Source organism: Populus nigra, chromosome 7, assembly GCF_951802175.1.
Source record: "Populus nigra chromosome 7, ddPopNigr1.1, whole genome shotgun sequence".
Taxonomy (NCBI): Eukaryota; Viridiplantae; Streptophyta; class Magnoliopsida; order Malpighiales; family Salicaceae; genus Populus; species Populus nigra.
In genome coordinates, this window is record NC_084858.1 from 20,159,909 (window position 1) to 20,175,933 (window position 16,025).

Genomic DNA, 16,025 nt, shown 5'->3' on the forward strand with positions numbered 1-16,025 from the left:
ATGAAAAACTACCATATCCATACTGTATGAAAAGTAACAAGGCATTCACGTTAACAAACAACAGTAAACCATCTTTTTTACTGCTACCGACGATTCTTGCCAACAGATCACAAGTACAGAAAGAACAAGAATGATTTTTTTATTGATAGAGTTAACAGGAATGTTACACCATCGTTTCTTCTGAATGAGGAGTTGTTATGACATGAACATATGTTGATTTCTTTGTTGATAGAGTTAAAAGGGATGTCACTAATTTTCTTCATAATTGATAACTATATTGATTGGATTCTTGCTAACAGATCACAAGTACAGAAAGAACAAGAATGATTTTTTTGTTGGTAGAGTTAACAGGAATGTTAAACCATCGTTTCTTCTGAATAAGGAGTTGTTATGACATGAACATATGTTGATTTCTTTGTTGGTAGAGTTAAAAGGGATGTCACTAATTTTCTTCATAATTGATAACTATATTGATTGGATTATAATTCAAAGTATACTACTTTAATTTGTTTTTTCAACACTGTTTATGAACATATGTTATTCTTCACTAAGTACAAAGGAAATTGCCATGAAGAATATCAAAGAGGTAGTTTGGCAAGCCAACCATCTTGATCAATGAAAGATGACTTTGAGAATCGACTAAGCTGTTGTATCGTAAGCTTCTTTTCCCATTTCACACGATTCAAAGTGTTTGCTCCTGGTCCTTTACAATTAGCCTCCACATAGGTTATATTACCCCTTGAAAACATGAAAATAAAAATGAAAATGAAAATCAATACATATTAATATAAAATAGGAAACGATGGATATATAGATCTGGAGTTCTGCTTAACTTACTCATGCCCCACATAATCCCAAGCAAACCACCCTTCAGGCTGAACAACATCAGATAAATATGCATTGTTATATATTACTGTTGAATATCCTCTATAAGCCCTCCCAAGGTAAGCTTTAGCACCCTTAACTCCAGTAACATAGCAACGAGAAAATACAAAACCATTGGTATCATTAGGAAACTCCTTGCCTTGAGCTGTTATAAAACCTCCACCGGTAACATTTATTATACAACCCTGCATCAACCATAACATAATTTCACAACAAATTAAAAATAGTAACCACGAGGAATGTAGTTCAATTAGTTAGACTTTGAGTTTGTTCTCCAGAACTTACCAGCTCGAGTACCACAAACCTCAGAGTCATTGAAAGTTTATATGATCATTAATTTCAAGGCATCAAGAAATTAGTCGAGGTGTGTGTAAGTTAGTGTAGACACCCACGATTACAAAAAAAGAAGTCCTACGTAAGTGTGTGTGTGTGTGTATGGTAAGGTTTCAGTGCACAACCGATTAACCCATTGTAGTGTAGTAGTCTAGTGACATGATATGCACATCCATCCATCTAATAATGAAAAAAGGTGAGGGCCTTAAAGTTGCAAAATGATTTTCATGCATAATTTATTGTAAAAATATTAATACATGACGAGTCTTAATTACCTCATAAAACGATTGGCCAGCACCATATATAAAATCTACTGATCCTTCAATGTAGCAATTGGAGAAGTGATGACGGCCATTGACATCCCACAATGTATCTTGAACACTCAAAAAAGCACAATCATAGAAAGCAGACTTATCACCATAAATTCGTGCTGAAAGTGCTGGTAGTACACCAGGTGATTTGATTCCATTGTAGGTATTTTGTATCAACCGGCGATTAAATGAATTCTGCATTATTAAAAACAATATGGAGTTTAGCTATTTAAAGAACATAATATTGTTGCGGACATAGATCATACTAGCGTCGTCCCCGCACTCCGCCGTGGCTTGGACAAAATTTATTTATATTTTTTCAACTTAGAAAAAATAAATGCATTGACAAAGTTTTTTACACCATTAAGAAAAATTGTAATTGTAAAATCGAAAATATGATACATATGTTTAATAAATAAAAACCACATGTACCAAGAACTACCCAGAAATGTTACCGGCATAACAAAAGTGGGCCTGCTAATATAGAAAAAAAGAAAAAGTAATGATCTTATTCAAAAACAAACTTGAAAATAAATGTAGTTATTTTATTTGTATGAATTTAGAGAAAAAGTGATTCGGGGCTTGATAAAGAGACCTATAACAATGGGCATGTTCGCAGGGCTTGAATGGCAGGTGGGAGAGTGTGGGCACTGTGGATCTATTGCATTGATGACTTTCTTCAAAAGAATAAAAAAAATCAAATGATATTTGATCGAATAACACCCTTTTTTTTTTGCAATTGAATAAAATTTTATAAAACAAGAAGTGTTGCCCAAAAAAAATACTTTCTAATATAATTAAAAAAAAAGATATGATCTTATAAAAAAAGATTGAAAATTTAATGGCATGCAATAAGAACCTTTTTATTTGAATGGCCTCAAGAGTTAAAATATATATATATATATATATAAATGCGTGTTAATGATGCTTTGAAATGAATTTAATTATTGTGTAGTCATATAAATTGCATGCATCTTATAAACTATAGTTATTATAATGGATAATTTCTCACCTTATTAATTAAAAAGCCTCGATGATTGATATTCGATTGTGAAATACTATTTCATGATATACAACTATGGATGGAGGAGAGAAATCCATGGAAAAAAAAGTTATTGTCTAATTTCTTGTTTATAATATAGTTAAGTGAAGGGAAATGAAACCGAGATTTCTTAATTCATCCCTTTTCTTACCTCCTAAAACAGTTCAATTGAGTAAATCCTAATTGAGAGTTTTTTTTTTAAAATAAAAATAAAAATGACTATAATGTTTTAAAGTAAAATTCAAGACATAACCTCTGAATGTTTTAAAGAAAAAAAAATGGATATGATCAGCCCAAAAACAACGGAAAAAAGAGGAACAGGAAGCAAAATTCTTACCTCGAAGGTTATCCCCTTGACTACAATATTGCTTGGCAATGAGGTAAATGTAGCGCTATCAGCAGTGTCTTGGTGGGCGTTGTAAGTAACTGTGGTTTGGCCGCGACCGTTTCCTTCGAGAAAAATACATGGTTTCTCGATCGGAATGTTCACTTGCTCTCTGCACATCAGTATCATAATCCGTGACCTATTCTTCCAGTAGAAAAATTCACAAAGTTAAGAGCATAGTAATGGGAGAGAATATATTACATGTAGATGCCTGCATTGACTTGAACTTTGATCCAATTGTTGTTATTTTCTGGAATGGAGTCAATGGCACCTTGAATTGTTTTGAAATTCCCTTTTCCGGACGGATCAACAACTATGGTCCTTGCAACTTTTGACCCACCTGTTCCTGGTGTACAATTTACAGCTTGAGAGACACCCAGAAAAATGGTCATAAACAAAGTGATAACGAAAACAAATGGAGAACGCTGCATTTTTAGGTCAAATGGAGGAGCAAAAGAGCTATAAAATCTTGGAGAACAATATTCATGGTCATATATAATCACATTAATACTTGGGAATATATTCCTGTCATGCTGCTGTTTTAAGAATGATAGATGAGATTAGATTGCAAAGTTGAATTGTTCTTTTTTTTTTTCCTTTCTAAATATTAAAATTCTCAATTAAGGTAAATGGACCACTAATCTTTAAATCCTCTCCAAAAAGAGAGAATAAATCGTTAAATTTGGTCTTAATTCTCCAATTAATTAATACTCGGATTCAATATTCACTGTCCAGGTCTCTAAATGCCAGGTTGTAGACTATGGAGATCACTTGCAAATTTTTGAAAGAAACAAACAAATTCCTATGGACTAATTGATTTCCAATTTCTTGGTAGAGCACTTTCCTAGAACAACGTTATTTCATTCTTGAATTGGAATTTATGAATCATATTATTCAGGAAGGTAATGCTACGCTAAAAGGGGAGGTTCTTTTTTTTCTCTTGTTATTTGGGATCATGTTCGATGTATGTTTGAGGCATTTTTAAGAAATAAAAATTCATTAGCAATGTTGGATAATTAATTAATTATTATTAACTAAAACACTACAAAATTTGGGGGGTTTTGATGGTTATGAACAGTGAATTACATTTCCTTTTATATATATATATATATTGTTTTTTTTCCACCTAATTCCATGAAATAAATTTTAAATTATAGTAGATATTAAGACAAATATAAAAGAGAGAGGACCACTTTGTAGAACACAAAAAAAAATCCACGACCAAACTCAAAGTTTTTATAATTTTTATTTTGGTCTAAAAACTCATTTTGTTTATTTTTCAGTTCCTGATTTTAAAAGAGAAGAGAAAAACTTACCGGTAGAAAAACATCAAAAAAAAAAAAGAAGTTGTCGATTGGACACATTTCGACCACAAACAATAAGGATCTTTATGAGGAGAGAAGTTCAATAAATATGGTTTCTTTCTCTAAACATAGCTGAAAAAATAGATTCAATTCCATTTGGTTTATTTTGATTCAATTAATTTTTGTTTTCTAGAGTGATTTTAGAATGATTTAGGGGTGGTTAAGTGTTGTTTTAGGTTTATATGGTGTTTTGGAGGTATTTTTAAATAAAAACAAGCTAAATATTATGTTTTTGGGTATAAAATATGAACCTTGATTTTCCAATCATCTTCAAAATATAAAGAAACGATAGGTTGCTTGTTTTTTTTTTAAGAAAAACAGGATCCTAATAAAAAAATAATAATATTAAAGCCTAGGCCTACCTAGGTTATTTTTATTAAGGTATGGCATGCACCGCTAGCGTATCAACTTGTGGTCCTTTTTATTTTATTTTATTTTAATTATTTTTTTAAAAAAATTGCTTGATAGCCTCCTTATATTTTATATAATTTTACTTTGTATTAATTTTTTATTTAAATTTTAATTAATACCCTCTCTCTTTGATCTCTTAAATTATTTTTTCAAGTAGTTTGTTATAATTATTTTGTATTTTTATAATATTTTAAAGATATTATTTAATATTTTTTTAAACAAAAAAAATATTAATACCAGTTAGGATATAGCTAATTAAAAAACAATTAATTTTTAATAACATGTTTTTTATGACTATTGAAACAATTTGGAGGCGAAAAGAAAATAATGTTTGCCATTGTAAATCTTTAATTTTTTTTTTTTTTTGTAGTTTTTATATGATTATTCATTTATTGAATATTGAGCCTTGACTCATTCAATCTAATAACCTAAGATTACAAGCCCACTAAAAGGTGAAAATGACTTAATCCCGAAACCCATTGAAAATCGGCCCTAAAACCAAACATTTTAAGGTTGGGCTTTTGTTTCATATATATATATATATATATATATATATATATATATATATATATATATATATATATATATATATTTCAGGGCAAGTCCATTAAAAACAAAAGGCCATTGGATAAACTCTCAGAACATAAATCATTTTATGAAGCCATTACATTAATGTGGCATATAACTTATCATGCATGATAATACGGTACATAGTATTTTTTTTCAAAGTTTTTTTAAATTAAAAATGAATTAAATTTTTTTAAATTTTGAATTTTTATATATTATAATTATAATAAAAACACTTAAAAAACATCAATTTTAATATATTTTATACAAAAAAAACATGTTAAAAAAATATTAAAAAATAATTTAAACCACAAAAACAAACACTCACTAATCTCCATGGTGCTTCATTACATAAGGTTTCTAAAATCTTTGCAGATATCCCCAAAAAGAGAGAGAGGGAGAGGAAAGAAGAAGAAAAAACTACAAAATCTTGGAGTTGAAGTTCATTCCTCAAAATGTGGTGCTGTTTACTCATCATCTTCTCTTGCAATTAAGAGTATAAAATTTCTTCCTCATCATTCTTGTTTTTTTTTTCTGTATGATTATTGATTAGCTATCTCATCATCTGCTAATCTAGTTTGCTGTTTGTATTAATAATATTGGTTCCACGTTCATGGACTCTCGCCATATAATGTGTTTTAAAAGTATTCCTTGTCATTCACTCCCTTTCCCCCTCCTTGTCTAAGCTTTGGCTGCCTTGTTTTGTCATATACACTGTATAATATCATTAAATAATAATAGAACATTATCAAGCTATAGAAAATGCTTCTTTTTAGCTTTCTATACTGCAAATTGCACCATGACTTCTGGGTTTGGGTATCAGCAAGACAGCAACTCAAGGGCATCTCATAACCATTTTGATAGGTACACTTGTAATATTTAATCTTATTTCAATGAATGGTTGAATATTAAACCTATTTGAAAAAAAAATAAATTGGGTTTTCTTATTAGATTTATAATTTATTAGTATTTGGCGGTGAACCTAATAAGGGGACCACATATAGTGCAAATTGCAAACCTGATAACTTTACCTGGTACTGAGATACACACCTGGACTAGGAGGATGCACAAGATTTGTTCAAACACATGCACTTATGCCAACTGTTTATGAACATCACAACTCACAAGCCCTCGGGAAAAAAAGATCCAGAGAGAAGAAAAAAGTTTGATCATGACAAGCCTTTAATGTGGCAGAAACTGGAAACTTCAGTGTATTACCTATCCAAGGATTGTAGAACTGGTAATACAAGTTGCTAGTCCATTAAAAAATGGACCAGAGGCATTAATAGACCCACCAACGCCTAGAACATGTGATGGTGTATATATGAGCATGAAAATGATAGATCGTTTTCTGTCTGATAGTTGGGATGCCATCCATGGTTAAGTCAAGCACTTTTAAAAAAAATTTTAAGCTGTCCTCTTCATCACCACAGCTCTCTGATCCACTTGTATTAAGTTGGTCTTTGTTTCTTTAATTAATGAGCTCTAGTTAGGTTTCCAGGTAGTGATCCCTCTCGTCTTTTTCCTTTTTTAAGCTCTCTTTAACTTTTCATATTAGTGATTAATCCATGAATATCTGTAGCCTGTAGGGTTATTCTCATTAGTTCTTAATTATGTTGTTCATGGCAGATCAAAAGATCATACAGATGTTTTATTCGTCAAGATTGATTCAAAATTTAACATTATCGAGGTCTTGCCAACTTGGTAGTTTAATGCAGAATCTTTACAACTTGCTATCTACCATCCAAGAAGCAACTTGAAGTAAAATAAAAAAGATATTTGAAAAAAAAAACTAAAATAAAAACCACACAACAACTTGGTGCTCTAGGAAGCTGCTTATTTAACATTTTGGGTTCGAGTTTTCAAGATGTGGTCCAACACTTGATAAAAGAATAAGATTGATGTCTTCTACATGAGCCTCCTCTCTCGAAACTTGCTGCATAGTTTGGTCACAGGTCAATTTTTAATCCCAACTTTGAGTGCCAACAACCATGCTGTACTTATACATTTGCTGTATTCAGTTTTTGTAGTCAGACTCCAAATTTGTTAAGAGAATTTCAATGCAGCAAGAGATAGCAATTCTCTAAAGAAAATATAATTAACCATGTAAAATGTGTAGAACATGTTTTGGTTGTCTTCTTCCTTTGAAATTGATGTCATGGAATATAACTTAAATAATTATTTAGAACAATCTCCATCTAAAATCTTAAGTGATTTTTAAAATATAATTTATGTTATTTTTTATTATATTATTTTTTAATATACTCATCCCTTCAAGTAAAAAGTTATTTTGTGCTATTAATTTTATTAAATAAAATAGAAATAATAAGATTTGAACTCGTAATTGTTTGATTAACAAAACTATAGTACCATATTAAAAAATTAATTTAATTCAAAAATTTAAATTATTAAATGAATTTTTAAAATATAATTTATATTATTTATTGGTTAATCGTTATGGAGCATGGATGGATGATTAATTAAACTTTTTTTTTAAAATGTTTAGTTGTCTTGTGGGTGATATCAAACAAAAACATGTTAACAAAAAAACATGTATAGCAGAGAAACAGATCAAACCCGACTTTGTATTAGAGAAAAGATCAACCCATGTTGTTGCTTATTAATTTTTGCATAAAAAAATAAAAGCTATGCTCATATATCCATCAATAATAAATCACTAAACAACAAAGTTCATTGCTGGAACCAAAAACTTAGAATAAAGATAAACAATATGTTGGTTATAATCGAAGTAAAGAATTGTTAATCAATATAGAAACAACCAATCATGCATGCTAGTAAAATAAACAAAGAAAATGTTGACTGTAATAAACAAATGAAATTCGTTCGTCACGCTCAACGGTTCAAACGTTCAAAATCTTAGTGAAGAATTCAAATTTTCCATGGTTTAATTAATTAACAAAGGATAACTATATAACTATAACTATATATATGTATGTATATATATATATATATATATATATATATATATATAATTGTATCTTCAAATGTTGAATTATACAGAAACTATACGTTATATGTATTAAAGCAGAATAATTAATTTAGAAGAAAAGGAAGAAATATTATCGTGCGGTATAATCTGTTTCTTTGTATTCTATTCACGAGATATATGGTATATCATGTGATTATTTTGACATTAAATCCAACCATAACGGTCATATAATTAACATTTTGAAAAGCCTAGAGAAAATCATGCATGAACATCGCAAAGTCATGAAATTAATTAGGATTTATAAATTTACAATGCAATATATGACAGCTGACATCATGTGATCAGGAAATGAATGCCAAAAGTCAAGCAAAGTCTATCTTATTTGTGATGATTCCTGCTTATCCCTCTACGCCATCAACTAAGTAATTAATACATATATGTAGATAGATTTTCAACGATATATAATAGATAAACATTCTTGTGTTCATAGCCAGGTCAATTTATGTTAGACTCAGAACATTTTCTACTTCCTAATGCACAGTATAAATTACTTGCCCACATATTATGTATGATCAGAGAAGACATGCAAGCATGCATAGAGCAAAATAAGAGATGAGGCAGTACTCAATTATCAATTTGAAAGGCAAAATCCTGATAGGGAATTCCAAAATATAATTTTATCTTCCCGAATCACATTGCAAAATGTATTAAGACAAAGTTCATCGTGTTCTGGACTCTCTCTCTCTATATATATATATCCTTTAACCCCTCTTGAACCAATTTACATATGTTGAAATTGAATTTCTTCTGACATCATATTTTATTAACCCAATATCAAAAGATTAAACTTAATTAGTTATTCTGGGATCAATTTACATATATTCTGATCTTGGATTTTAGTACTTAAATTGGAGTGCCGTGCATGACTTCACTGAAAAAAAGAAAAAAGAAAAACCCTCTTATGATCTCCTGTGAATTAATTAAAGACGTTTGTATTTAAAAAATTAAAGACATGCAAGATTAACCAGTGCTGTTGCAACAGCTCCTGAATTTGCCTTAGGGTTCTAGGTAATGTGTCAGTTGGGTTGGGTGGTGCACGTACACAAATGATTCTTTATATGTTGTCGGGGATGTGCCCTATGACTTGAGAGGTGATGTTTGCAAAACCCTGCTTCGTTGTAAATCCTCATCCTCGTCATGGATCCTAGCCATGGTCTGTGCCAAGAAACATGGGAGCAGACAGACAGGTAACGTTAGGAACTTTAATTTATTAAACTTGGGTTGACTTTGGTATATTTGGGATTAATTTTCTGTTGTTGGCTTGTTGCCTTGTTGATTCTCATAGACATATGGCATGGCTCCTCTTCTTCCTTATCCTTTTGTAGTTCTTATCAATTTACGCGTTGTTGCAGCAGTATTTAATGTTTTCTCTTTGAATTCAAAGAGAAAGAGAAGGAAGATATTGCATTAATGCACCACAATCTATGGATGCATATCTCTGCCTTGACTCATTAATGTTCAGCCAGCAATTCATATAGGTGTTCATCGCCAAAATGGGCATTCTGTTACCTATACAAGCATGGGCAAAGAGACTTCTCAGAGACTTTTTAATTTGACCATAGAGAATGGCCACCGGAATGTAGGGAAAGGGATTCCAATATTGGATCCATTGTTTTTGACCTCACCTAGAGCACTATGCATTCACATTAATTTCTTCACCATTCCCACCTTATTTTTAGCCTTAAGGAGCACAAGCAGGTTAGAATTTAGCAGTTGTATAATGTTTAAAATTAAATCAAAGCATTCTGATGAATCAAAAACAATTTGCATGGTGGGAATGCAAAAGCTTTTTGTATGTTTATCTTCATCACAGATAGATCTATGTTTATCCAGAGGTTAAGAAGAAACCCGAAATTAAGGATGCGTTCACCGGCCATAAAGGCACATAGATTGAAGTTGACTTCATGATGTATATCAGGTGTTGAATTTTAGGCTTCGGATAAGCATAATCCAAAATTACTAAGTTTTTTTTTTATTATTATTATAATAGATTCTCATCAATAACGTATTATAAAGCATGCTTGAGAATTAAAAATAGCTGTATAGAATATCGTTGAAGTAAAAAACGTTGGACTTGCCAAGTTGGTTGACATTCACCATTGTGAAAGTGGATTCTAAAAAAATATATTATTATTTTATGTCTGTTTGTATCATAAAAATGAATTGTAAATTAGTTTTCAAATATTTAGTTGCTCTGGAAAATGAGTTGAAAGAAAAACTTATTAGTGGTGTAAGCTTTTATACTTTGAAACTTTTAAAATATGTACATAAATTATAAATCATATTTTATATCATTTAAGTTTTTTTTTCTGGTTTGAAAATATAGGGTATTCTAGATTTACTTTCACACACCAGACCAGTCTAAAAAGCGTGTTTAAAAATGTGGTTGTTGTTATTTTTTAAAATGTTTTTTACTTAGAAATGTATCAAAATATTTTTTTTATTTTTAAAAAATTATTTTGACATCAGCACATCAAAATGATCTAAAAAAATATTAATTTGAAGCAAAAAAAAATTAAAAAATTTTAATTTTTTTCAAAAACACTTTTAAAACACAAAAACAAACATGACCCAATCACACATAATGCTTTACCTTGTGGCATGTGCCTCCAAAAAATTTTTGTTGGGAGATCAAATATAAACACTATTGCAAAAAATATGAAGACTAGTATAAAATAATAAAATAATTAGTTAAGAATCCTAATATTAAGTTTATGTTTTCATATTTTTTATCATAACTTGAATATCTTTTTATTGATTTTTTAATCATAATTAAATTGTTTATTTGCTTAGTATATCAATATTTAAATTTAATTAAAATTTCCAATCTTACATGCTATAGTCAAAACTAAAAATGCATTTAAAAAGGGTGAATTAGGAGTTTTTTTTTTAATAATACAATCAACTTTGGTCCATGGATTAGATTATGCTTTTCAAAAACAAGAGCACTAACTTATAAAACTATCGAAAAATAGAGAGACTAAATATAATTCATCCAATAAAGAAGAGTCCTCATGGGAAGTATTTTCCAATCATGAGAATGGAAAAACTTTCCCTTCATTAATAGCCTTTATTTTTTAAAGCTGACTAGAAAATGGTTTCCTTTAACCTATTTTTCTAAGCTGTATTACACATTAGAAAGCTTAGATTTCCATGAAACAAACAAGAACTCATATTGGTCTCGTAAAAAAATAAAAACTAGTAGGAGCAACGGCAAGGAGAATTAAAATTATATAAAGTATGTTCAATTTATCCCATTCCCACATGGATTTGAGATTAATTTAGAAATCCACTTGTTATGTAGATACAGTTAAAATTAAACAATGGGACATGATCAAATTAGAACTAGGGTTTTCCAATTGAGTTAGGACTTGAATATTTTGCAAGATTTGGCCAAATTGCCCTTCTCATTAACGAATCGAATGATGAATTCCATCCCTCTTTTCAATTTCTCTTCAAAACGAGTGTATTATAAGAGTTTAAAACAGAGTAAAACACACAATTGAATGATTTGGGGTGGCATGTTGTGTTCTAATCACCACTTAATAAATAATTATATGCATGAGAATTGATGTGCACCTAATTAAGACGCAGGTGTGACGGCATGGAGTTGTCTACAATGGCACTGTATCACTGAGAACACTGTAGTACATGGGATCAGGCACGCAAAGTATTTGAGTGAATTTTACCTTGTTTTCACACGTGTTCACACTTCCATGCTAAAATGGATCCCCTCAATCTGACAAAGTTGAAGACCAGACCAAGTAGATGATGACTAGATGACCACCTCGGAGCCCACTGTGGCCCGGGGGTGCGTTCTTCCTTGCTTGACTTTGAATAGTCAACCCATGAGCATGGGGGGGCATACGTACAGACCATCCTGTCAAGCCAATTGTGTCATGTATGGTCCATCTCAAGCTAGCCAACCAATTTTGAACATCCCAAAAAGTTATCCTCCTTTTAGGTTTTGTGTGGTAATCGGGGGGCCACATAGTTGATCTTACTAATCGTGTTTATACAAGCGCAAGTGGCACTGACCTCTCACATATATGCTTCACTGGGTCTTTATTGGTTTTGGAAATATTAGCTATTTCTTTGTCGAGCTATGTGCGTGTGTGGGTTTGAGACTTGTAGTTGGGTGATCATGTTGAACCCGGGCTCGAATCGATGATGACTTCAATGGGTGCCGGTCATTCCAAGCAAGTTCGACAATAATTGAAAAGAAATAAATTTCTTAATACATTTTATAGCTAATTAATTCCTTACTGTTTTAACTTATAAAGAATAGTAAGAAAATCCCAAAGCATGCAGGACTTTTTATTGAGTGAAGGTGCCAAACCCCACAACAAACACCAATTAACACACGTTATAGAAACAGGGCTAAGCCTCCCTCACGAGGAAAATATAAATCCCCTTTGGAGGATCGTCAAAAAAAAAAAAAAAAAGTCTTAAAGGTGGTTGGATACTAGAATTAGTAACATTTGTTTTTTTATTATTATTTATTTGGAGATTTAGAGGAATTAGTTATTTCTGTGTAAAACAAATAAATATCTTAAAAATAATATTTTTATACTTCTAAATCAATTTTTTATTTTTTTCATTTATAAACAATATTTATTTTAACACTAACATCTTCTAGCCGTTAAGTTTAGGAATGATCGTTAATTGAAACCGTTTGATTTGTATAAGAATCCAAATGAATTTTTAAATTTTGTATCAAATATTCAAATCAAACAAATGAGTGTTTAAAATCTTTTAACTAAAACTATCCAAAACAATTAGAAATTTTTTTGATTGAATTAATTTTCATAAATATTTTAAATAATTCAGTTAATTTACTCACTAGTGAGTAAGGATAGAGGTTAAAAGTTGCATGAGGGTTTTTTTAAGTTTCGATCCTATTTCTTTTTGCGTTTTAAAAGTATTTTAAAAAAAATTTAATTTTTTTTTATTTTTTTTACTTCAAATTAATATTTTTTTTAGTGTTTTTAGATTATTTTAATGCACTAATATCAAAATTTATTTTTAAAAATTTTAAAAATATTATTTTAATATATTTTTAAATAAAAAATATTTTAAAAAATAACTATAAAAACAAATTCTTCAAAAATTTTATTTGGTTGTTGTAAATTTTGAAGTGGGACCCATATGACTTTACACTTGGAAACTCAAATATTCGAATAACTTTTTACATTATGTACGTACAGAATATTTAATACATTTTTTTATTATATAAATTACATGTGTGACTTAAAATATTTGTATTTCTTTTAATTATTTCAATACAAACATAATCTCAACCTCTCATTCAACTAAATATCTCTAATTTTTTACCACTATTTTAAAAACAAAACTTCATCGTTTTAAAAGCTTACGTCACCAATGCTACGGCTAGTTTTGAAGCCAGATACATAGAAAATGATCATGAATAAAAAGTACGAGTAATTGACATAATCAATGGAGTTAGAATTAATTGAACAATTATAGCCAAAGAGTACTCTTTAACCTGTAAGAATCAAATCCACCAGAAAGCAAAAAGGGTTTTCAATAAGAGGAGAGCTAAATTCGTGGATGGTTCCTTGTTACTTCGAGATGAGATCAAAAATCAAAAGTGAAAAATCATGATTTTATTCACTCCTTTTTCTTTTTCCTTTTCTTTTCCTTTAATTTGTTTTATTCTCCGTCTTTGAGTTAGTTCGTTTTCTTTTTTTTTTAGCTTTTTGACAACAGGAAGGTTCCAAAGTGAACAATACAGTGCTTCTCCTACCTTTTGTTAAAGCAAAGAAAATGCCACATGATTCCAAGGTAAAAAATTGAGGGAAAGGAGTAACTAGAAACGGTCGCATCCATGGTCTCATCATAGGCAATTATATTACTTTTTAATGTTTTTTGGAAAAATAAATTAAAGCAATACACCATGATTAGTCACCAAGGGAGACGAGGATAAAAAGTATGAGAGCTGCATATATTGAGTAGGGCAAGTTTCCTCAATTTCCTCTAGTGAATTGTTCTTGGTAATTAGTAGATAGATAATTCTCGTCAAACATTCCATGATGGAATGTGGTTCGAATCACATGGAAATTACTATTTCCTTACTGAAACAAAACCCAAATCCCTAATTTAGTAGACTAGGCCTTTTGTATCTTATATATAATTTTAGGCAGCACAAAGCCTGCTAAATTTGAAGAAGTAGAGAGGCAGCCATCGTTAAGCTAGCTGTGTATTTTTGTGTCATTATGTGCCCGGCCACGCAAACACTTCCTTGGCCATGGAAATTGAACTACCATTTAATGAAACTCGCTGTTTCCATGTGAATTTACAGAGCACATTTTTAGAGATCACATGTTTCAATTGAGTGGAATTCGAGGTTTTTGGAGAAGTTGCCGGGTGAGAATGTTCTTTCTTTGGAATTCATCTCCACATGAATTAATCAATAATTTAATAGAAAGATTATGTTGTGTATTTGGGTCGCATAAAGAGGTGAGGTTAAAAAGAAATTAGTGTAATTTTTTTATCATGCATTAAATTAAAAAAAGAGAGGAAGAAATTACAGGACTAAAAAGGTGTGAGTTCTATAATCGGGAAAACATGGCATAAAAGCCATGGGGTAGTACAAAAACAATAGGGCATGAACTCTTTAGATTTCTTTCTCAAGATTTTACGATAAGATTTATAAATTAGAATTAATTATATGATAATTAATGAAGATCAAGCTAGGATACGGACAAGCATCAAAATCATTTCTTGAAAGTGGGTCGTTTTATAGTATCTGAACTCTTGTATCCCTCGTATGGTCACAGTGGAACAGTACAAAAATTGGACTCTAACATGGATTCTTAAAATATTCCATATGAAAACAAAAAAACATCCTCAGCCCGATCGAGTTTAATAAATTAAATATGATATGTAAAGATACCAACGAGCTATAAATATATTTTTTGAAAAAACTGATAATTATATATCAATTTACAAACCCATTTTCCTGTCATTGAACTCCTCACCAGCAATGACAACTCTAACGTTAAAACCTTCACATGGTTGGTTAACATTATAATATGGAGTTAGTTGGAGCTATCCTAGCTGGTACAAGATTCGAAATTAAGAATTAGGGATAATTTTTTTATTTCCATGTAGAATCAGAAAGGTGCTGAACTGCAGATCATCATTCCTATAATAAGATTTGAAATTGATAGGAAATAGGATCATTTCATGCCTGATGGGCTACAGAGAGAAGCTTGGCTGTGAAATTGGAAATCAATAATTAGTTTATGAAGAAGAGAAGATGGTGTTGTCAGGAGAAAAAACAGAAAAAGAAAACAAGCAAGATTTTCAGTTCAGGAGCTGCTTTCCGTCATCACTGCGATCCTTTACTTCAGGAAATCTGACAGCATAATTCTTTTGGAAACCAAGTGACATCATTTCACATAAAACCACAGTTGTTAAAACAGTGTCTCCGGTAGTTTTCATTTTAAACATGTTTATTTTTAGTTTCAAAAAAGTTTTTGAAAAAAATTATTTATTTATTTTAGTTATATTATTTTTATGTATTTTCAAATTGTTTTGATATGATAATATTAAAAATAAATTTTAAAAAATAAAAAATAATTATTTTGATGTATTTTCAAATAAAAACAATAGCTATAAAATACCTAACAGACTCTTAGAGAACTGACAATACATAATTTAACTTAAATTGAGTTTTAACTTGAACTAGAAA

The 16,025-nt window shown here is 30.2% G+C and overlaps 1 protein-coding gene across 1 annotated transcript; it reads right to left on the reverse strand.

Moving 5' to 3' along the window:
- Positions 1-578: 578 nt before the first annotated feature.
- On the reverse strand, positions 579-3,387 carry LOC133700155 (probable pectinesterase 55). The gene is made up of 5 exons (XM_062123702.1): positions 3,158-3,387; positions 2,909-3,068; positions 1,494-1,724; positions 838-1,070; positions 579-738 (listed from the first exon to the last, which is right to left on the reverse strand). Exons 1-5 carry the CDS (start codon positions 3,385-3,387, stop codon positions 579-581), a joined length of 1,014 nt encoding a protein of 337 aa, XP_061979686.1.
- Positions 3,388-16,025: the final 12,638 nt, after the last annotated feature.

Excerpts from the sequence above, each read along its gene's own strand:
- LOC133700155 (XM_062123702.1), bottom strand. The coding sequence starts at position 3,387 with ATGCAGCGTTCTCCATTTGTTTTCGTTATCACTTTGTTTATGACCATT. Across the intron at positions 1,725-2,908 it reads TCAAGGGGATAACCTTCGAG|AATTCATTTAATCGCCGGTT; the intron begins GTAAGAATTTTG and ends TTAATAATGCAG. Across the intron at positions 739-837 it reads TGGGATTATGTGGGGCATGA|GGGTAATATAACCTATGTGG; the intron begins GTAAGTTAAGCA and ends CATGTTTTCAAG.